A 23,836-nucleotide genomic window follows, 5' to 3' on the forward strand; every position below is an offset into this window, starting at 1 on the left:
CACCCAAGAATCTAGAGGGGGAAGTCTGGCACCCAGGAGTCTGGAGGGATCCCTGATCTCCCACTAACCCATGACACTATGTAAGGGGGGGGGGGCGGAAACAGTACCTGATTTCTGAAGCAAAATCTAAACTGCCAGGAAGTTGTATCTTCTGGCCTGGCTTGTTCCTAATTGTATTTTTGCAGATATTCCTGGAAGTTGTGTATGCGATTATGGGTGTAGATATGAGTGATGGAATATAGACCATGTTGGTGCATGTATTTATGAATGCAAAATGCAAATGTGACTGAGCAAATTAAGGTGAACTTGTGCACCTGAGCACTCGCCCATGTATTTTGTGACACTAGACGTGCGTCTGTGGGTGTATTATGAGTTTGTCTTAATTTATAGAGCATAGTTTTGTTTGTTTATTAAATTTGTATGCTGCCCTTCATCCGGAGATCTCAGGGGAGTCCACAGCCTAAAAATACAAAATAAAAGCAAATAATACGGGATAAGAACAAGAACAAAACAAAGCCCCACTGTATAACAGTGCTGGGACTGTGTTTACTACTGTATGATCTGCACAGTGCTGTGAAGAAGTTTAGCTTTTTTCCCACAGTACTGTAGTCACCACATATGTATGAGTATATATATTTGTGGGAAGTTTCTTTCACCCTCTTTGGTGAGACAGCAGTGTCTGAATGCTGCGATTAGGTGAGTGCCCTTGAATATTTAATAGGGCATCTGGATTTCTGCCTCTCCCCTGCCATCCTGCAAGTAAATTAAGCTCAAGGCACCAGGTTACCCGTAAGACGAGGTGGCCGATGAGTCTTGGGCTGTAACCAGAGATGGTGTGATTAACCGCATGTGTCAGGTAATTGAGTTTCGCCCCTTGCCAATGCGTGCTTTCATCCAGGAGCCCAGACGCCCTGAGAATGACAGCCTGGTCCCAGAACCTTTTTCTTAGCGCTGGGATTTGCCTTGACGCTGTAGAACTGGCGGGAAGCATATTCTGGCCTCTGCAATTGGCCAGGACAATAGGAGCTGCTGGGGTTGTGCATGTCAGTGTCTGTTTTGATTTGTATTCTTGCAATCTGTTGTAAGCAGCCCAGAATATCATTTGAGTGGAAGGTGGGACTAGGTATAAAGATGCACCTCTAGACCCCCTGGCCTTTGATAGTTCAGATCTGTGTCGTTTTTGTGAGACCACCTCTGTGACTGATGTACATCCTTTGGCTTGTTTTAAACTGTTTTATTGGGTTTTAATGTTACGTAAGTATATGGTTGTTACCTGCCCTGGGCCTTTATGGTGAAGGGCAGGTAAGAAATCTCTTCAATAAAATAAATAAACTAGAAATAATAATTATTTTGTAATAATAGAAGGATTTTGTTACTGCCCAAACCAGATATACCATAGAGGAAATATCAATTACCAGTAGCTGCATTAATTCAAATCCTTTTTCTCCCGAGAAATCTCCTGGCCTAGGCCTTCCAGGGGAAGTCTGCATATTCAAAGGGCTAGGCTGGCAGAAGCCAAGAGGAGCCAGCTGCTGGTGTATTGGAATGAATGGGGTCTTGACACCCAAGGAAGGGATAATGGAAACTAATTCATGTGGTTTGGGGAGCAGTGGGGCTCATCCCAGAGCCCTGTCCAGGCCATTGAGGCTTCCTTATGATGGGCATGTGCACAGAAAACTTGCCAGGTAGGGATGAGATGCTAGCAGCCACCCTGAGCAAAAAAGGTGAGGCTTTGCCCACGGGTGGGAAAAATATTGTGCCCGGGAAAGGGAAAATGGGAGTCAACAGACACTCAAGGAATAGTTTAGGAGAAAAAAGCTTTATTTCTACCATCCATGAACTGGTAGAAGGAGCAAGTGTGATAGTTCACAAACAAGCACGGGTTCACAGTCATTTGCACAGAGCATATATTCCCCTTCCAGTTCCCTCCCCTTTCTCCTCCCTCAGGAGTCCTGCCTTGAGTTCCCCTGAGCATGAACAGAAAGCTCCTGTCTTGGGACTCTTCCCAGGAAAGGGGAATGAGAACAGTTCAGCATGTCCAAGATGTTGCAACTAGAATGAGATAAAAGTCAGGCCTGCTCTGACAGAGTCTATTCATTAGCTTTTTGAAGCCTTCTCGTGCTGATAAAAGTAACGGTTTGCTATGCATCTTGTGAGGAAACAGAGGAAAACTTTAGCTGTGGATTTTTAGAAGACAAAAGGAATTTTGGACAGTTTTGAGGCCTGGGGTGATTATTTGACTTCGGGCCTAGGTGGGGTCACATGTCCTCACCTCCTTCAGTACAATGGTCACAGTGAGAAACACCCAAGGAAAATGGCCTAGGATTTGGTGTGCCATCTCTACCAGAAAGTCTAGGTAGGTTTATTCATTCCATGTGATTCGGTAAGAAAGGAGTGGGGGAAACAGGAGGGTGTGTGTGTGATCCCATATATCACAGAAATATAGAATTGGAAGGGAATCTGTGGATTATCTAGTGTTCCAACCCTCTGCAATGCAGGAATATGCAGCTACCCCATACAGGAATCGAACCTGCGACCATGGCATTATCAGCACCATGCTGTAACCAACTGAGCTGTGTCTGTAATGCTCTTCATGCATCTCCCCTTTCCCCTTCTCTCATCAGCCACCTGCTGTCTTCACATTACGTGGAACGCCATTTCGGGGAAGATGGAAACGGCAGCCACACCACGGTAAGGGGACGCAAGCTAAAGAGGCTTTGTTTGTGTTTATGTAGATACAATTTTTCAACCTAAGTCGCTTGTTTGAGGGACAAGCAACTAATAAGTTTAATAAATGAATGAATATTTGCTCCTCCTTCCCTGAGCGTAAAGTGCTTTTTCATCGTCGCTGATCACAAAGCACCCCAAGATCTAAGACCAGGCAGCTAGGCGTCTGCATTAGAGGATGGGGCTTCTGGGAAAGTCCGAGCCCCCAGTGTTTTTTTTATTTTAAATTAACCTGGCCAGTCTCTTGCACAGGAATCACAACTCTGCACAGTTTGCACTTGTCCTAGGGTGGGTCCCTCTCTCCGTCTCTTCCGCCACCCGCTTCCTCCCTCAGACATGGAAGAGCTGCCGGGAGGGAGATTGTGGAGGGGAGGAGAAAGGCCTCTCGGTTCTTTGCAGCTGCTAACGCAGTGAGGTGGATTGCAGGCGCTGAATGAATGGGAGCTCCAGAAATAGCCCTGCTCGCACAAGCCAGGGATTGGTGCAAACGAGAGCTTCACAAGTGGAGCATCAATAATGCTAAGTGTTTGCTAAGTGGTTGGTCATGCACACTCACAAGCAGTGGGCAGCCAGATCCTTTGAGCCCCCCATCCCATTTTACTCCCCTCTCCCTCTTTGCATTGAGCTCTGGCTTCCCCCACCCCCTGCTGAGCTAACCTGAACCACACTGCCTTCTATAAATAGACCGGGGGGGAGTGGGAGGGGGCTCACTTGCTTGCCTATCAGACTGCAGCAGCAGCCTTGAGCACCAGCCTGTGCAGGGGCACACGTGAACTGGTGCATGGCAAGTCTCAGGGAAGGGAGGAGAGCGATCGAGGGAGCGAGACGGCAGGCCTCTTCCCCAACGCAGTCCATGGTGGTGTGTCTGTGAGCTAGTTCATAACCATGGATCCCCTATTGCGTGTACGTATAATGTGCAAAGGTGCCCATTGTCCTGCAACTGGCAGCAGGGCTGGACCAAGGCATTTTGGCATCTGCCAGGGAAGAAGGGGTGAGTGAAGATCTACATCAGGAACGTGGGCGGGCAGAATAAAGATCTGCGTCAGAAATGAGGAGGGAGGGAAGATATACCGTATTTTTCGCTCTATAAGACGCACCAGACCACAAGACGCACCTAGTTTTTGGAGGAAGAAAACAAGGGAAAAAAATATTCTGGATCTCAGAAGCCAGAACAGCAAGAGGGATCGCTGCGCAGTGAAAGCAGCAATCCCTCTTGCTGTTCTGGCTTCTGGGATAGCTGCGCAGCCTGCATTCGCTCCATAAGACGCACACACGTTTCCCCTTACTTTTTAGGAGGGAAAAAGTGAGTCGTATAGAGCAAAAAATACGGTACATTGGGAACAAGGTGGGGAATCGTATCAACCATATCTGTTGACTGAAGTGGGAATCAAAGTCTGTAGAGGTGGCGAAAGGGACCTGCTCTGAATCACACCATTTCTTCCCTAGAGATGGGAGAAGACCAGCAGTGACTCCTGTTCACAGAGAACCACCAAGGAGTGCGCTTTAGCTGTTGCTGCCACTGCAGCAGCAGGAGCAGGCACCAATGCAGTCCTTGGAGGTTAGCTCTTTCGCCCCTGTGGATCCTGCCGCCTGAAGCAGTCACCTCACCTTGCCTCATGGGTGGGCTGGCCGTGACTGCTGGCAGTGTCCCACATTCCATTGTTCTTAATTGCTGCCTGTATCTACTTGATAACATTGCTCACTACCTTGCCTTTATTTTTGACTTCTCCTTTGAACCTCACGTTCCTTTTATCACCAAGTCACACTGATTCTCCTTGCAGAGCATGGCGTAAACCTACCCTTGCCCTCATTCCCATCCATTCTAGCCCTGGTTTGCATGCTCCTCTGGTCACTTCTCACATGGACGTCCGCAACTGTCTCTCTTTGGGCATATCCACACTTCACTTTCCTCCACACTTTCCAGGCACTGAACATGATTTAAAGCTCAATTTCCAAGTGCTGTTTTGTTTTGGAGCTTTCCCCATGAAAACCTGCTCTTCACTGCTGAATCTTCAGCTTTAAAAAGCCGGGTTTTTTGCTGGGAAAGCTCCAGGGTGGGGAAAAAGAGCACAGAGCTTTGAAGTGCGGACCTGTGCCACAAAAGGAAAGTGCAAAGGGCAAGTGTGGATAAGCGTAGATCTTTTTCATTGCCTTCTATCCAGAACTCTATCCAGAACTCAGATGCCCAAATGGTTCACTTTCTCTTGCTGTTCAGTCTGCAACACCACCAGCTTCCCCTTTCCTTCTGGCTGGGACAATAATATTAATGATGACGATGATAATGATAATATTTATGCCCTGCCTATCTTGCTGGGACAGCCCAGCCAGATGGGCAGGGCATAAATATCACCATCATCATCATCATCATTATTCAACACTAGCTCCTTGTCTTGCCCTTTAAAGTACCCATTGTCCTTCCTGGGTCCTATCTTTCGGCCCAACATGTCCCTGGCCACTGCCTCCTGAAGAACATTTGCTCTCTTAAACTTAGGCAGTGTACACACCACCATCTTGAAACGCAGCTAGGTGGTTCTTTTTCTCAGTTTGGATGGAAGCTGGTTTGCGGGGGGAGATGCATCAAAACTCATTACTGTATTTCATAAGAAAGCACAGGATAGCTCTGGATGTGTGTACATCACTTCCCAAACCAAAAGTGGGAGCGCCCTGAGTATAAATGGGATGGTGGACCCAGCCAAGTATTTCTTGCCTCCCTTTATGGCTGAAGCTCTCTTCCCAGACAGGTACCGCCTGTCTCAACTAGGGCCAGGGCCTTTTCAGTACTGGCCCCGACTTGGTGGAACGCTCTGTCACAAGAGACTAGGGCCCTGCGGGACTTGACATCTTTCCACAGGGTCTGCAAGAGAGAGCTGTTCCGCCTGGCCTTTGGTTTGAACTCAGTCTGACCCTTATGTTTCCCTCCCCTTCTGGTTTTGATCTATGGGCTACTATTAAAATGAGGCTGCATTTTAAATTGTATTTTTAACCTGTATTTTAAATTGGTTCCCCTCCCCATTATGTTTTTATTGTAACTTTACTGGTGTTAGCCACCCTAAGCCCGGCTCTGGCTGGGGAGGGTGGGGTATAAATAATAAATTATTATATTATTATTTGTCAGGGTTTCTGGGAGAGAGGAGGAGATGACAGAGGAGACGGAGAGCGAGTGGGAGGAGGGGCAGAAGGATGAGGAAGAAGATGACGGAATTCTGAGGGAATCCACGAGTCTGAGCAGCGAGTCAGAGGATTCTCAAAAGGGGGTTACCTTAATCAAGCAAAAGGGAGGAGAAGGGAGAAGCGGAGAGGAGCCCAGTGGAAGACAGACGCAGCAAGAGGCGTCTCAGCCGGAACGGAGTAAAGGGGGTGGAGTCGTCAGCCTCTCGGAGGGAGCAGGATTAGGAGAGAACAGAGAAAGGGGGTTGGAGCAAGGTGTTCAGCCGGAAAGGGTGGAGAGCAGAACAAGGGGTGGTGTAGCGGTCGAAAGAAAGGTCAGCAGCAACGTACGCGCGCCAAGTTCAAACGTAGAGGCGCGCGGAAGTGGAGAGAGCTCAGGGGAGGAGCCCGGCCCTAAAGCCAGAAGGAGGGGGGAAGAGGCGGCAGAGGATTCAGCCTCAGGCGAGTCACGGAGAGAGGGAACCCAGGGGGGCAGGAAGACCCTGCGGAAAAGAAAGGAGAGGAAGAGGTGGTCTAGAGCCAGGCTATTAAGTTGGTGTGGAAGAGGGGAGGAGTCAGAGGGGACTTCAGCGGTCTAACGTGACAGACGTACGGCCACGATGCTGAACTGTACGAGAAGCAGAAATCTTCAATAAACTTTTCCTGTAAATAAACTGCAACGGAGTGAGGTCTCTTGTGAGCTGGGACCCGTCCTGGGTGGCCGTGACAGTAAGTCCCCTCTCAGAAAGCAAAAAATTTTTTTTGCGAAGCTCACGAACGGGAGCAGCCATGAGCGCTGAGGAGCAGCTGGTTGCACTGCGGGATCAGGTTACCGCTCTCACATCGGCAGTCATTGCTTCGCAGAAGAAGAATGACGACTTGGAGAAGACGTGCCAGGATTTGCAGGCAAGGTGGGAACACGCGGACAGGGCGGGGGCCCCAGGTTCCAGAGCGGAGGGCATTGCGCTTGGACGGAGGGGGGGTGCCCTGGTTCCGCATTTTAATGGCAACTTGCAAGACTATCCCAATTTCAGAGCGGACGTCGTATATGCACTGCATTTACTCCGTCACGATTTTAAAGATGAGGAGGAGAAAGTGGGGTTCATTGTTTCGCACCTGCATGGGGAGGCCAGGGCTTGGCTACGCAATCTGTGGCGCGAAGATGGACCGGCCCGTCGCAATTCAACTGCGTTCATCAAAGCGATGGATTCTTGTTTTCAATCCTCTGTGGATGTGGACATTGCGCGCCGTCAAATGCACGGGCTGAGGCAGGGGAAAGCGACTGTGCGCCAATACCACTCTAAATTTTTTGCATTGCTCACCGCCTTAGATTGGCCAAAGGACAGTAAGCCGGTCAGAGATCTTTTTTGGGAGGGATTGAGCCCCCCCATCAAGGATGAGATCGCTAGGGGGGACAGACCCCAGACCCTAGAAGACGTGGTGCAACGGGCTTTAGCTATTGGAATTCGACATGAGGGACGTCCGTGGCACGAGGAGGACGGGCCCCAAGCGCGTGCGCAAGCGAGGACTCTCCCTTTTGTGCACAGGGATTTCAGCCGTGCGCACCCCTCGCCAATGGGGAAGGACAGCGAGGAGCCAATGGAGATTGGTGGTGCTAGGGCTCAGAAGCCATCCCAGAGCCCTGTCCATGGTGCAGCCAAAGCGAAGCCTCCTAGAGGAACCAGGAAGTGTTACATCTGTGACAGTGCGCACCATATGGCGAAAGAGTGCCCCCAGAGGCTCCAGAAGCACACTGCAGCACTGGCAACTGTAACAGCAGAGGTGCAACCAGGGGAGCAGCTTCAGGGAAACGACAGTGCCTGGCTGGAAGCAGAGCTACTGGGGCTCAGCCAGGCGGATCTGTAGACAAGCCCCCAGCATCACTGCAGAGCGTGGACCCTTTGCCTCCCAGACCGGCAGTTCTGCTCACAGCAACACTCCAGTTGCCTGATGGGAGACTCCTCGAGGTTCCAATAACGATCGATTCGGGAAGCAACGCCGACTTCGTGGGACTGCAGTTCGTTAAGCAGCACAACATGGCGCTCCTGCCTGCAACGACGCCTCTAAACGTGGTCACGGTAGACGGCAGGAAGTTGCTGGGGGGGCAAGTGGTGCAGCAAACCCCTCCCATGATGATGCAGATTGGCAACCATCGAGAACTTATTAGTTTCAATGTCACCCACTTATCGGACACACCCATCGTGTTAGGCATGAGTTGGCGGGAGAGGCACAGTCCCGCGGTTGCGTGGTACCAGCGGCAGATCACCTTTTGTTCATCGTATTGTGCTCAGCATTGCTTTCAGACCGATCAGGGAGGAGAAGCCGAGCAGCAGTTGCATCTGGGTATGGTGCAAACAGTGCCTCACAAGTACCAGGACTTCTTGGAGGTTTTCTGTGAGAAGGAAGCTGACAAGTTGCCGCCTCACAGACCTTACGACTGCGCGATTGATTTAGTGCCAGGGGCGCAACTGCCTGCTGCCAAGCTGTACTCCATGTCGGAAGACGAGATGCAAGAGCTTCGGGAGTTCATAGACCATAACCTCAAGCGAGGTTTCATCCAGGAATCTAAAGCAGCGGGTGGCAGCCCTGTGTTCTTTGTGAAGAAGAAAAACACGCCCCAAAAAAGGCTTATAGTGGATTACAGGTTCATAAACAGCTTGACTAAGCCCAAAGCTTTCCCCATGCCCAAGATTGACGACCTTTTAGCGACCGTCAGGAGGGGCAAGATTTTCACCAAGCTGGACCTACGTGGAGCTTACAATCTCATCCGCATCCGGAAAGGAGATGAGTGGAAGACCGCCATGTTCACCCCTCTGGGCACATACGAATACAGAGTCATGCCTTTCGGTCTCCAAAATGGCAGCCACGTTTTTCAAGCATTTATGCACCACGTGCTAGCAGGTCTCCTCTACAAGAAGTGTGTCTGCTTTCTCGACGATATCCTGATTTTCTCGGAATCGCCGGAGGATCACGATAAGGACGTGAGGGAGGTCCTGCAGAGGCTGAAGGACCACAGGCTGTACGCCAAGTTGGAAAAATGCCAGTTTGATGTCAGAGAGGTTGATTTCCTTGGCTACAAGTTGTCCGACGAGGGACTGGCCATGGACAGGGCTAAGGTTCAAGCGCTGTTGGACTGGAAAAGCCCTCGAAATCGGAAAGAGGTCCAGAGGTTCATCGGCTTTGCCAATTTTTACCGCAAGTTTATTAAAGGTTTTGCGAACGCGACGGCGGCTATCACTGACACCCTCAGTTCCAAGAAGAAGAAGTTCGTCTGGACCGAACAAGCGGAGCGGTCCTTCCGGACGCTTAAAGGTCTTTTCGCCTCCGAAGAGCAGCTGCTCCACGTGAATCCCGGCAGACCCATGCGGGTAGAGACCGATGCGTCAGACAGAGCGGTTGGGGCCGTTCTTTTGCAAGAGGATTCACAAGGCAACTGGAGACCGGGTGCGTTCTACTCCCGGAAGCTCAGCAAGACGGAGCGCAATTATACCATATGGGACAGGGAGTTGTTGGCCATTCATGCAGCTTTCAAAGCGTGGCGACACTTCTTAATAGGAGCCAAGCACACGGTGCAAGTCCGCACGGATCACAAGAACTTAGAGTATTGGCGGACGGCTAAGTTACAGACCCAGCGACACATGCGCTGGGCGGAGTTCTTTGCGGATTTCGACTTCAAAATAGAATACATCCCAGGAGACTCCAATGTTATTGCAGACGCGCTGTCCCGAAAGCCGCAATACTTGGAGGAAGCAGCTCCAATCGCAGCAAAGCACATTTTCGCACCGCAGGCGTGGACGTGCGCTACCATCGCAGTCGACCTGGACGCGGTGCGACGCGCGTTGCAAAGGGATCAGTTTGCACAGTCCAAGATGGAGGAGCTACGCGGAGGGTCGCGAGACAACGATGAGTTCCAATTGCAAGATGGACTTTTGACTCGTAAGGGTGCCCTTTACGTGCCCACCGACGATCTTCGAGCCAAGGTTCTGCAACAATTGCATGACGCCCCTAGTGCAGGCCATTTCGGCAAAGAGAAGACGATGGAGTTGGTGGCTAGAGACTTTTGGTGGCCCCAGATGAGAGGAGAGGTGGCGGACTACGTCGCCAGGTGTGATATCTGCCAGAGGTCCAAACCAGTGCACCAGAAGCAGGCGGGATTGCTAGAACCGCTGGAGACACCGCAGCAACCGTGGGAGAGGGTAGCGTTGGACTTTGTTACGGACCTGCCCAGCTCCAGAGGTAAGACGGCGGTGTTAGTGGTGGTGGACTTGTTCACCAAGATGGCGCATTTCATCCCTTGTGCCAAGGTGGCGACGGCAGAACAGACCGCAAAGCTCTTCATCGATCACGTCTTCAGAGTGCATGGACTTCCGCAGTCCGTCTTGTCCGACAGGGGGCGCCAGTTTGTTTCCACTTTCTGGCGAAAGCTTCTGGGCATCTTGCACGTCAAAATCAACCTGACATCGGCGAGGCATCCACAAACCAACGGTCAAGCGGAGAGGGTCAACGCGATCATGCAGCAGTACCTGCGGTGCTACGCCAACCAGCGACCTGCGGCGTGGGTGGACTATCTGCCGATGGCTGAATTCGCCTACAACAACACGAAACACGCATCCACCGGGGTGACGCCTTTCTTCGCGAACAATGGCCGTCATCCCAGAACCTTCCCGAGATTTGCGGCACCAGGAGGGGGGGGGCCTCAAGATGCCGACCAGTTTGCAGCGGAGTTGCAAGAGGTGCACGAGGAGCTGCGGAGACATTTGGAGCTGGCAAAACAGGCGTATAAGGTGCAGGCCGATAAGCACAGGAGGGCGGGAGAGGACATCCAGATTGGGGACTGGGTGTGGTTAGCAGCCCACGCGATGCCGGCCAGGTCATTGGCCAAGAAGAAGTTAGGACACAGGCAGCTAGGGCCATATCAAGTTGAGGCTAAGATCAATCCGGTGGCTTTTCGTCTAGCCCTTCCGGAGGGTTCCAGGGTGCACCCGGTCTTTCATAGGTCGGTGCTCACTCCCTACAAAACCCCACACAGGTTTCAAGAGTCAGGAGCACTCCCAGAGCCACGTAGGAGGGCGCCTGAGGGGGGGGAATCGCCAAGACCAGAACCTCTTAACGAGGTCACAGAGATACTGGACTCGAGATGGGGGGAGGAGGGAGTTGAATATTTTCTAGCCAGGGAAGGCACTCCGGCCTCTGCCAATAGCTGGGTGCCGGGTTACGCGTTGGACGAACCCCTGTTGAAGGAGGAGTTCCATGCACTTTTTCCGCACAAGCCCATGCCCGAGGAGTATTTTGATGATTGGCTTTTCACGCCCACTTTGTCAGACAGCACGTTCGAGGGTTTCTCCTCACCCGAGGGCCATACGCCCGAAACAAGCCCGACCAGGGATCCGAGACTGGGGGGGGAGGAGACAGGCCCTTGTTGGTGGGTGGATCAGCCAAGGGAGGCATGGAGTCAGAGATGGATGGTAGGTCCTTGGCAGGCAGCGCCAGGAGAAGCAGTGATGGAGGAAGAGACTGTGAGGTCTGTGGGTGGGGAACCCGAGTTCGAACACACATATACGGAGATGACAGAGGAGAACGTTGAAGTGGACAACTTGTATCCTGAACCGACCCCGGAAGAACCACGTTTTCCTCAACCTGCACCCGGCGAGCGGGAGGGGGGAAGGGGGGGCTTCGAGGGGGGGATGGATGTCAGGGTTTCTGGGAGAGAGGAGGAGATGACAGAGGAGACGGAGAGCGAGTGGGAGGAGGGGCAGAAGGATGAGGAAGAAGATGACGGAATTCTGAGGGAATCCACGAGTCTGAGCAGCGAGTCAGAGGATTCTCAAAAGGGGGTTACCTTAATCAAGCAAAAGGGAGGAGAAGGGAGAAGCGGAGAGGAGCCCAGTGGAAGACAGACGCAGCAAGAGGCGTCTCAGCCGGAACGGAGTAAAGGGGGTGGAGTCGTCAGCCTCTCGGAGGGAGCAGGATTAGGAGAGAACAGAGAAAGGGGGTTGGAGCAAGGTGTTCAGCCGGAAAGGGTGGAGAGCAGAACAAGGGGTGGTGTAGCGGTCGAAAGAAAGGTCAGCAGCAACGTACGCGCGCCAAGTTCAAACGTAGAGGCGCGCGGAAGTGGAGAGAGCTCAGGGGAGGAGCCCGGCCCTAAAGCCAGAAGGAGGGGGGAAGAGGCGGCAGAGGATTCAGCCTCAGGCGAGTCACGGAGAGAGGGAACCCAGGGGGGCAGGAAGACCCTGCGGAAAAGAAAGGAGAGGAAGAGGTGGTCTAGAGCCAGGCTATTAAGTTGGTGTGGAAGAGGGGAGGAGTCAGAGGGGACTTCAGCGGTCTAACGTGACAGACGTACGGCCACGATGCTGAACTGTACGAGAAGCAGAAATCTTCAATAAACTTTTCCTGTAAATAAACTGCAACGGAGTGAGGTCTCTTGTGAGCTGGGACCCGTCCTGGGTGGCCGTGACATTATTATTATTTCTCTTGCACCCCTTCAAATCCAGCCTCCAAACCTCTGATCACTCCCTTATCTATTAGTCCCCTATCTGTGTGCAAACTGCATTTGTACATAGCCACCCCCAGTTACTCTTGCCTCCCCCCCCCCCATTTGCTGTTTCCTTGTCATTTCATGGAATCATAGAATTTTTGTTGTTGTTGTTGTGTGTTTTTGTAATGTTTTTCTTTTTTCTTTTTCATATGATAAATGTGAAAATCAATAAAAAAATTTTTGGGGAAAAACTATTTATTGTACTGGCCAAAGGCCATGACAAAACCATACAAACACTATCAAAGAGAGAAATAGCTATAATAAATCTATATATCCATATATAAAAACAGAACCTCTGCCTAAACCATCAGAATCATAAAATGCAGGCACACACGTAAATTGGGGGTCTCCACACATCATACAGTATTTTTCTTTTTAGACCTCTGAGTCTCCCTTGCAATTTTATCCAGATTCTTCTTCTTAATCTTTCTCACCGCCAGCACAAAGAGGGCCACATTATGAGTCACTGGGGCATTAGCATCACTGAGCACCTTGCCTTGTTGCATTTCATTGCTTTAAGCAATTTTCTCACTGCCTGGCTCATTTCTCCTGCAATTGGAGCAAACTACAGGAAAAAACTGCTTAGAACAGGCAAGGCAAAATGAGGAAGGGGGTTGCTTCCTAGATCCACATACTCCTTGTTTGTAAAACATAGTATTCCCCCACTCACCCTTTGTATGTGAATGGGACAGGGACTGCTGCCTCATCCCATCTAGTTATTGCATGTTCCTCAGGACATGGAACTTCTTGCCTATGCTACTCCTTGAACTTTTATTTCTTTATTTCAAACATGTTTACCCAGCTCTTAGCCAAAAAGGCTCTCAGAGCAGCTTACAGAGCCGTAAAGAACAAGACAGTCCCTACCCTCTTTGTGTCATCAAAACGACATGACACAAAAGGAAAATATAAGGAGGGAAGAGGAAGAAAGCAAACTGGGCACCAATTCTTAAAATTCAGTAGTTCTCTTAAATAATGATCAGCTGGAATTCAAATGGGGCCAGTGGAAGCCTGATGGAGCTGATCTTTCAGCCAAGTCTGATGGGATGACTAGATAACTGGTGAGGGAAAGTGCCATGTATGTTGATGGTGCTGTAAAAAGTAAAAAAATAAGCTTGCAGTTCTTTATAGCAAAAGCTGCATCGTTCCAAAGTGTCAGGGGAGGTGTTAGGAAATTGGTGTGAGGGGAAGCCCATTTAAACCTGGTACAACAGCTTAACTGCAAAATTCCTAAGCATACTGACTCAGAAATAAGTCTCCCTAAGCTCATGGGTAAAAGCACATATGGAACTGCAGTCTAAAAAGACAAAGCAAGCATTAAACCTGGATATGTGTTCTCATATATATCATTCCAAGAAGAAGAAAAAGAACTAGTAAGGACTATTTCACAAAAACCACTCTTCTCTGTTTTCCTTCTCAGGCACCTACATAATTAGCCGGTTTTATTGTTCCATCTCATATCCTGTTTTAAATACCTGAGAAGAGTTTGGTGGAATTTTGTTCCTCTGGGCTCACTGTTTTTAACAATTAGGTTAGAGACAAAACCTCACCGCAGTTCAAAAAACTCACAGAGCTCAGCCCTGAAACCTGCCTTGGATGCCACAGAGAAGCCCTGGAATGTGTGAATAAAAAACTGCAATGCTTCTGAGTGTGTGCAGAGTGCCTTTTACACGCTACCAATTTACTGCAAGGCACACCTGTGCGTTTTGGGTCAGGGAACAAGAATGCATCTCCTAAGCAGGTTTGAGCCATACCACCTGCCCTTTTGGAAGCTAGAATTGTTGTCTATATTCTCTATTGCTAAGGGAGGGCCTCTTTGAAAGGAGGTGTGGGGTATGGTAGACTTCATCCATGTGCACAAGAGGAACTGCCAAGCCAAACCATTCTGCTGCTGCAGCAAATATATTCCTCTTGCCTCTGGATTGACAAGCATGGGCCATATGGTACCGCTTGAGGACTGGGTTTGACCCAGAAGCACCCAGTTACTGATTCTGGCGCTTAAGGAGCTCTATGTTAAGAGGCAAATTAATCTGATTTACATAAGCTTGAGAAAGAGGTCCTTTCCTTTTACGGTCTGTTTCAGGGAGCCGGAGAGCACTGTTACTATCAAGGCGGTGTCCGTGGGGAAGCAAACTCTTTTGCGGCTCTGTCCACCTGCCACGGCCTCCAGTAAGTAGCAAGCTCTGAAGGAGGGAAGCGAACCAGTGAAGGGGGAATCCATTTCTGTCAAACACGGCCGGTCCTGTCATTGGGTAGAATGAAGCAGCCTCCTCCAGGAGCTGTGTTCGGATGCCATGAAGGGAAAGGGATGCAAAATGTTCCATTTAAGATTGCAATTTTTACTCTTGGAGAGTGATGCTAGTGGGATTCTCTGCTACATGTGCCAAAATAACTTGGCCAGCCTCGATATGAAAGAGGGCAACGTTTGCTGTTCCACCTCACACAGCTACATGTCTTGAACTGGCCCTCCGAATAAGCCAGCGCACCTCTGGCACTGTGGTCTAACCACTGAGCCTCTTGGGCTTGCTGATCAGAAGGTTGGCGGTTCGAATCCCCGCCACGGGGTGAGCTCCCATTGCTCTGTCCAACCTAGCAGTTCGAAAGCACTCTGGTGCAAGTAGATAAATAGGTACCGCTGTGGCAGGAAGGTAAACGGTGTTTCCGTGTGCTCTGGTTTCCATCACGGTGTGCTGTTGTGCCTGAAGCAGTTTAGTCATGCTGGCCAAATGACCTGGAAAACTGTCTGTGGACAAACACCGGCTCCCTCTGCCTGAAAGCGAGATGAGTGCCGCAACCCCATAGTTACCTTTGACTGGCCTTAACCGTCCAGGGGTCCTTTATCTTTTACCTTTTTACTGTCAAGTTAGAGCTCGCCTTAGGACCTGAGAATATTATTTTCCCGGCAGTCCCCAAGGGTGTGTAATGTATGTGCCTCCGGACATAAAATCCTCCTGCCTCCAAACTGGTGTGATGGGCTTCACTAGGTGCTAGCAGTGAGTACTCTTCCGTGTAACAGCTACGACTGACTGACTGACCTCTCTGTGTTTCTTTGCGCCCCTCCTTCAGCGGCGTTTTCTCCGACGGAAAGGCCACGTACCTTCTGGAGCCTCACAATTCACCTGAGCACCAAGAGGTAAGTCTTGGACCAGGCTGTAATTCCATCACTGCCACAGAGATGCCTCACTTGGGTTTCATGCCCAGAGGTGAAAGGAAGGCCGAGTGAAACAGTGCATGGATTAGCTTGCATTTTATTTATCCTGACTGACCACCCCTCCAACAACAACAAAAAAAAACCCTTTAAGCTCTAGAAACCTGTTCTAGAGAGAAGCTCGTAATAACAGAGTAAGACTCAGTGTGAGGTATATGGAACAGAATGTTAGCTTTACAGCGCTGAGATCTTGATTCAAACCTAGCCTACCTCTTGGGGTTGTTGTGAGGCTACAGTGGGACAACTCTATGTATGTTTCTGCCTCAAACATAATAGATGTGTTTTATTTTTTGCTTGGTTGGCGTGGCTAAGCAGGCAGAAGGACGCCAGTTTAAAAACCATGAGGGGTAAATTCTTCCTATGGCCAGTGTTTCAAAGCAGTTGTTTTGATTCTTCTGTTTTTCTTCATGTGCATGTATATTGTTCAGTTTATCATTGACATGCGTGTGAATTAGGCTGTATATTTCAAAGCATGGATTTCTTTCTCCCTCTGAGGCAAATTCATACGGTAGATTTCTTTGCTGAACAGATAATTGAAAAGCCCCCAGCATTTGGCAGAGGCATGCATGATAAAAAATATCCACTGTAAGCTTAAAAAAATCTGTACCCACCTAAAACCTGTCTCCAAAGAAATCAAGTACCTTAATTATGTAGTGTTACATCTTGATGGTATATCTTTAGGGGTGGGTGCCCAGGCATCTTCTAAACATGATTTTTTCCCCTGCATTGGACCTAGTCCCAAACATTTCTTTGCACAAGGAATCTTAAGGAGTTTCCCAGGGTGCCTCCTTTCACTCTTGTTGCTATGGCAACAAATGGATGGAGATTCCAATTGCGTCTTTTCATCCCCTCCTTGGAGAGTCCTCAGCCTCCACACGCTCACCCCTCAGCCACTACAGCATGTGGTACATCAGTGGCACAATATGCCCTTCTACCTCAGTGTGCCCTTTTTGAGGGATTGTTTGGGTGGGCAGAGAAGCTGGGTGGAGCAGAGGTAGGGGCAGAGAAGCCGATAGAATACAGGCGGTTTGTTAGCAAAATCTTGGAATAAAAAAAGCACAGTAATGGTAATATAATACAAACTTGAACTAGGACTCTCTGCCAGGGTCTGGAAATTGATTTTCAGACCCAGGGCATTTGGGAGTGTGAATCAATAATAAAGGGCATCTGAGCATAAACGGGTTGTTCTTCACTACTGAATAACTACAAAATCCCTGTGAAGATTGACTCAGCAAGATTTGGGTCATCTGCACAGGGCTTCTGCAGTTATTCGGTCAGGAGGAACAGCTCAGGCTCAGAAGGCCTTTCTCCTTCTCACCAATTCTCAAACTACAAAGCTGTACACCCTGGCAGTGGCGTAGCGTGGGGGGTGCAGGGGGGCCCAGCCGCACCGGGCGCAACATCTGGGGGTTAGGGTTAGGGGGCGCAAATCCACGGGTTAGGGGGCGCAAATCCACGGGTTAGGGGGCGCAAATCCACGGGTTAGGGGGCACAAATTACTTGCCTTGCCCCGGGTGCTGACAACCCACGCTACGCCACTGCACCCTGGTATAATCAGTTCCAGACCCTGGCAATGAGCCCAGTTCAAAGAAATAAGGAAGCAAAAAATTAACTAAAAGGTTCAAATTTTCACCACTGTAAGATTTGGGGAGGGTCAATGGAACCGGGCTTTCTTGACAGAAGGTGCAACCTAAGGAAAGCTTGAGCCCCGAAATACCTCATACTGTTAAGTTGTGGGTAAACATATCAGACGACACAGCGATTCTTCAAACAGCTCTTGTTTATTCACAGGCCAGGACAGAACTGAACTGAAGGGTTCAGTCAGCCTGCTTATATAGAGTTCCAGTACAATGTAACTGTAACAATTTTCTAAAACTATCCAATCACTGAACGTCACTTTCGATCCCTTATTTGCATAACCATCTACAGTATCCCCCTGCTGGCCCAGGGTGAGAACTTCAGTACATAACACATACAGTTTTCATGCAGAAGTTTGTTGGTCCAACAATATTCACATATACAATCAGTCCAGGAATTGGGGTATTGCTGTACAACTTGAGGCCAGCTCTCTTGGCTAGTCAAAGAGTGAGAATTCTAGACACAATTTCTGTAACCCCCTGTTCAAAGGATAGATGCCTGGGTATTAGCAAATGTTATCTTTTGTTGTTGCCTACTGCAGGGTCCACTCCCTCATCTAATCTACAAGACACCTGTACCTCGCACTGCTCAGGGCTGCACGGAACCAGGTAAACTTGACTATCCTCCGAAAGGACTTTGTGTACTTTTGTTCTTTAGGAGCTGGAGCAAATTTCCAAGCTTTGCATGTGAATAATCTTCCAGTCTCCCACGTATTCCCAAGAGGAAGTACATTAACATTACAGTTGTACCTTGGATCTCAAACACCCTGGCTCTCAAACAAATCGGCTCCCGAACGATTGAAACCTGGAAGTGAGTATTCTGGTTTTTGAACGATTTTCGGAAGCCAAACATCCAGCACAGCTTCCGTGTCTTCCAATCGGCTGCAGGGCTTTTCTGCAGCCAACCAGAAGCCACGCCTTGGTTTTCGAATGGCTCTGGGAGTTGAACGAAATCCCGGAACATAGTCTGTTCGAGAACCAAGGTATGACTGTATAAAATGTTTACAATATGGGACATGCACTCAATGTTTCATATTTTGAAATCTGGCATGCTTTTTCTTTTAGGTATTCCTATGTTTAGATTATTATTATTATAAGAAAATATTTCTCAGATTTCAAATCTGTGGAAATCCTAATTTCTGGATTATTTTGAATGTTTTAATTCACATCTATTTCTTTTATACTATTGTTCCCAGTGCTTATTTTAGGTTGGGGTCCTAACTTGTTCATTTCCAAAAAAAACAAATAAAAAATTATTCAGGTAGTTATAATGGTCTTAATAAATTATAAAACTGATGTTGCTAATTGGCTGGATCTGTTTTCTATTGCTGCAAGAAGAAAGGCACCTCTGAGCATGTACAGAGTACCCTCTTACTTCTGAGCAGAGATGCTATTTCAGACTCTATCCATGTGCGGGGTGGAGGGAGGAGAAATTTGTCATTGTCCATTTTAAGAACATCCGTGATTATTATTTCCCATTAATAAGTAAAGCTGCGTAGTAGCAGCAGCACATGTAGAAATATTGTTTTCAATTGTAATATATTCTTGACATATAAGCCTCCTGATTGGACCAGGTATGTGTGATTTTAACACACTGGTACAATAATTTCCTTGCTTTCAAGCCACATTTTGCACCTATTTCCTAAGAAGCAGGAATTCACTCCCGCAGTCTCTTCAGCCATAAAGTACTTCATCTTAATAAGTGCAGACAAAAAAGGTGAACAGGAGTCATTTGCTCCACAGTGAGTAAGCAGTGCAGATAGTACAGAAGAGAAGAACTTTTACTGCTGGAATAAACAACGGTCCTGGATTACTATCCTTTTTCCTGGTTTGGAATGTACTTTCGGTAATTCTTAAGATATAATTGCAGGATCTATAACACACCCTGTAATTTTGGGGCATGTCTAGAATACAGATTTAAACTACTATTGCCTTTGAGAACTATAGTTCTCTTCAGGGGGCTGGGAGTCCATGCATTACTAGCAAATGCTTATCAGCACCTCACCATACTTGGAAACTGCTGGGCCTGAGAGGCTGAAGATACATACGCCCTCACGAGTATTCTGGTACCATAGACACCTGGCAAACCTATCAGGTGCCAAACCTATAATGCCAGACTGCAAATGATGCTGCAGGAAATGTCCACACCATCAAAGACACTGGCCTTGGCACCCACCCCCGCCCACCTGGGTCTTTCAGCCTTGCATGGTAGCCCAGTCATGCTGTGCGGGAGGGGTCCAAGCCATATGATGGGATCATCTCTGCTTACTGGAAAATGGGGAGTCACGTCCCTCTGTGTCAATTATCAGCCACAGTCAGCCACCACTTTTGTCCTGGGATCTGCAGATTGAAGGCAACAGACCAGGCATTGCCCTGTGCACATGCATCGCTGGGGTTTGTTGGCATGGCTGTGGTGTGTGTACAGGATCGTGTGGGTGGCAATTGCAGTTGCCATGTGCTTGGGATGCTGGTGTGAGCACGTGCTTTTGTTTACAGAGTCATGCTTGGCTGCGCTTGCTATGCACATGTGTCGGCGGATTGCCTGGTGGGCAGAGTGTTAGGAGTGGTTGTTGGCAGCAACACTATGGGCACCATAGACTGGTGTTGTAGCCTCCACTGGGCTCAGGTGCTTTCTGCTGGCAGAGTTTGGATGCAGCTGGTTTTGCGCCGTCAGATTTTGCCCACAGAAAGGCAGAATTCCTATCATTTGGATAGCTCTGTAAGGGTAAAGGACACCTGACAGTTAAGTCCAGTCGTAGATGACACTGGGGTTGCGGCACTGATCTCACTTTACAGGCCGAGAGAGCCGCTGTTTGTTGGCAGACAGCTTTTCCGGGTCATGTGGCCAGCAGGACTAAGCCACTTCTGGCACAACAGAACACTGAAATTAGAGCAGCGCATGGAAATGCCATTTACCTTCCAGCCACAATGGTACCTATTTATCTACTTGCACTTTTGGGGGGGCGTGCTTTTGAACTGCTAGGAGCTGGGACAGACCAGCGGGAGCTCACCCCATTGCAGGGATTCGAACCACCGACCTTCTGGTCGGCAAGCCCAAGAGGCTCAGTGGTTTAGACCACAGCACCACCTGTGTCGCTTCTGTAAGGGTATTCCAGGGAATTCCCTATCCCCTCCAGAGATCAACAGGATGCAGTGTTGTCATTTTATAGGTGAAAAGCCAAAAACAGAGTGTTGGTGCGATCTCTGGCTTCCAAGCGCAACGAGTTCAGTTCTCTTTTTTGTCACTGAACAGAATTCAGTGTTCTGAAATAGGCCTGATCCTGTGAGTTAATTTATAAGTCTGCCAGCTGAAGGACTGGATGTACTGGATGCACCAAAAGCTACTGCAACTTAATGCACTGCATGTGAAAAGTTCATTAATGGAGTTGTAAAAATTAGAATAAAAAATGAAGCTTATTGGAAGCTTAAGTTACATGTAATGAAATGGTTAGAATTGTGAAGCTCTACAACCCCTCCTCCCGCCCCTATTATAGTGCCAGTCAGTCTGCCAAGGGCAGAAGGTCTGTCTCGCCAGCCCTCACCTCTCATAATTTTAATTCTTTGGGGGGGGGGACGTGGCCTGGCGTGAGCAGCTGCAGCAATCCAGATGGTGGTTCAATAGCCTATAGATGCTCTTACCCTCCGAGTAGTAGGTCAGCCAATCTGCAGCGTGCTTGAGAGCACAATCTGGAGCCTAAAAACTGCTTCAGGCTCCGAACTTGCAGCGTGCTCTTGAACAGTTGGTAAAGAGACAGCTCCACTTAAAACAATTTCCAGAGGGAAAGCTGTGTTTAGTCGCTTGCAACAGACACACCAGGGAGTCTTCTTGCGCCTTAAAAACCAACCAATTCATTATGGCATAAGCTTGGGGAGGCAAGAGTCCACTTCAACAGATGCCTGAGATGTCAGCTTCTAAAGGCTTCTTCCTCGAGCGGCGTCTTCCTCAGACTGCTCTTTCCTTGAGCAGTTTATGCCAGGATTCTTTAAAGGCAGGTACCAGAAGAATGGTTCTGTACTTGCAATAATCCTATACTGTATGTCCAACGGTATTTGTACTCTTAGGATGCCCTGTCTATATTATTTTGCCTGCCCATCTGCCACTCCTTGTTTTTGCAAATCGAACGGTCAGAGTCATCAATAAAGAGTGATTCAAGCTTAGGCCCTCCTGGCAGGACCCCTCTCTGGAAATCTCAGCCACATTGCAAAGATTCCAAAATCAGATTTCTAAAACAAAGGTTTTTGCCGACTCTTAACCAGTCGCCTTTCCTCCTTCTTAGCTCAACTACCATGCTTCTTTTGTATTTACTCCCAGTATGCCATGGGAGCCCTTGTAAGGCTGGATTGCATGATAGCATGGCTTCTGGGTGGCAACAGATCAGATGGTTTCTTCCTTCCAAGGCATGTCCCAGAACTCTTCCGGGGAAGCCATACCAGTTAAAGTGGTGTCAAAGGGTTGATTCACTTGTGTGTAAGGTGTGTGAAAAGTATGGAGTAGGGTCATAGGTTTAGCCTAACCCGTGACACTGTGTTGTCACCTTTCAAGAACTACCTGTTGCATAGAGTCATCTGCAAACAGAGCCTAACATGTGCACTCCTGCCTGTGTTGTAGGGGCTCTGCGCTGTTGGGACTGCTGCACATATGGCTATCCTCACTGCATGGAAGCACAACCATTGAGCACATCAGGCTTTCTTTATAAATAGCAGCATGGAGCACATGCTGGTTGAAAGATGTAATTTTGAAGACAGGGTTAAAAGCACACTTACGTCCAAGGCTTGGGGTGGGGTGGGGGGCTAGCCAGGATTTTTGCCTCGGGTTGTAGCCTTATGAGGCTTTGTCCTCGGGTGGGAAAAATATTGCGCCTGGGAGAGGGAAGTGGGAGTCAACAGACACTCAAGGAATAGTTTTGGAGAAAAGGCTTTTATTTCTACCATCCATGAACTGGTAGAAGGAGCAAGTGTGATAAGTCACAAAAAGCATGCACCGGTTCACAGTCGTGTGCACAGAGTTCCCTCCCCCTTTCTCCTTCCTCAGGAGTCCTGCCCATGAGTTCCTCTGAGCATGAACAGAAAGCTGTCTTGGGACTCTTGGGACTCTTGGCACCCTTTCCAGGAAAGGGGAATGAGAGTGGTTCAGCCTGTCCAAAGATGTGTTACTTTTCTCTTGCTCTAGTGGCACAGTACCCGGAAGGAAAAGTTGCAATCTGGTTAACAAGGCCTGAGAAATGAAGAAAGCATTGTTCTATTCAGCTACCTTTGTTACAGCAGAGCGAAATGTTTCTGATGCTTAGCTAATGCCTTTTTTCTTAGAGGAAATGCAGTTTTAATGTTTGAGGCGAGGCCTGGCTGGGGGGGGGGATTCATGAACAGTTTTAGGGTTTTTGGGGTGATCCTAACTGTTTCCCTACATTGTGAAGCCTCCAGAGGGGCACCATTGAGGCTCCCAGCCTGTGTGTACGCAAATGTGTGTGTGTGGGGGGGTACCAAACTGGGTCTTTTTGCTAGGTGAAATAAAGCCTAGTTTTGCCCCTGCCTTTGAGCTACCCCCACAGGCCACAAACTCATTGTGCTTTTGCCTGGCTGGAATGTATCATTGAACTGTGATAATGCCACTTGCTTGCTCAGGAGGAGGTGTGGATACCATTGACCATTAGTATGTGGCTCTTGGAAGATTACCCAGGGGCGAAACGAGGCTTTATTTCACCCGGGTCAAAGACCCAGTTTGGCACCTTCCCCATGTGCATTTGGGTACACACCCACTCACCCACCCACCCACAGGCTGGGAGCCTCAATGGCACCCCACAAGGTAATGTGATATTTGGACTGGAAAAGTTTCCTCACCCCTTCTCTGCACACCAATAACTCATGAATGAGTCCTAGAGTCCTGGGTCTAATATTATGCTCTTGATTCGGAGGGGACGACAACTTCCAGGCAAGCTTGAGGCCTAGCAGCCTGCTTCTTGGGAATTAAGCAGCTGTTTCCTTTCTCTCTCTCCAGTCATGCCCCTTTCCTCCCCCTCAAAATCTGATGTGTACCCGCTCTTGCCCCCTACCCAGGGTGTTTATTTGCTGAACTGAACTACTACATTCCATCTGGGCTCCCTAAATTGCGACGCCGGCGGCAGGTAGGTTTACATCTCGGGCCAGCCGACCCCGCGGAAGGGCAGGAGGTTCGGGATCAAGGGAATCCATGCACCTTAGAGCTGTGGGCCAATGGGAGATCTCATGCTTTGCACGCAGAAGGTCCTGGGTTCAGTTCCTGACATTTCCAAGGAGGGCTGGGGAAAAGCCTGAAATTCTGGAAATTTGCTGCCACTCAGGGTAGGCAGTGTCAGATTAGACCAACCACTAATCTGATTCAGGGAGACACTTCCTGTGTTCTTTCTACACAATTTATTGGGGGGGGGGGGTGGAATCTCTGTGTTGGTTTGTCCTCAGTGGCACACAGTCCTCTCTACTGTCACCACTACCAATGATAGCCTTGTGTTGCAACACTATCATACTTTTCCCAGTATTATTACGGATCTGGGAAAATGCTGTTTCTCCTACCTTGGAAACTGTGTTCCTTTAGGATGGCCATTAACCGCT

General features: G+C 49.0%; 1 protein-coding gene across 5 annotated transcripts in view; it reads left to right on the top strand.

The window, feature by feature from the left end:
- Positions 1-23,836, top strand: part of ADAM11 (ADAM metallopeptidase domain 11) — a gene marked incomplete at its 3' end in the record, with an annotated part of 80,109 nt that overhangs the window by 21,246 nt on the left and 35,027 nt on the right. For all 5 annotated transcript variants that reach the window (XR_014162169.1, XM_081883967.1, XM_081883969.1 and 2 more), the window contains 5 exons: positions 2,625-2,691; positions 14,490-14,575; positions 15,473-15,539; positions 17,794-17,860; positions 23,306-23,373. Coding sequence is in view for 4 of the 5 variants with exons in the window: in XM_081883967.1 (XP_081740093.1) it covers positions 2,625-2,691; positions 14,490-14,575; positions 15,473-15,539; positions 17,794-17,860; positions 23,306-23,373 (355 nt within the window). The remainder of the gene's footprint in view (positions 1-2,624; positions 2,692-14,489; positions 14,576-15,472; positions 15,540-17,793; positions 17,861-23,305; positions 23,374-23,836) is intronic.

Source organism: Podarcis melisellensis (assembly GCF_964234715.1).
Source record: "Podarcis melisellensis genome assembly, chromosome: 13".
In the NCBI taxonomy this organism is placed as follows: Eukaryota; Metazoa; Chordata; class Lepidosauria; order Squamata; family Lacertidae; genus Podarcis; species Podarcis melisellensis.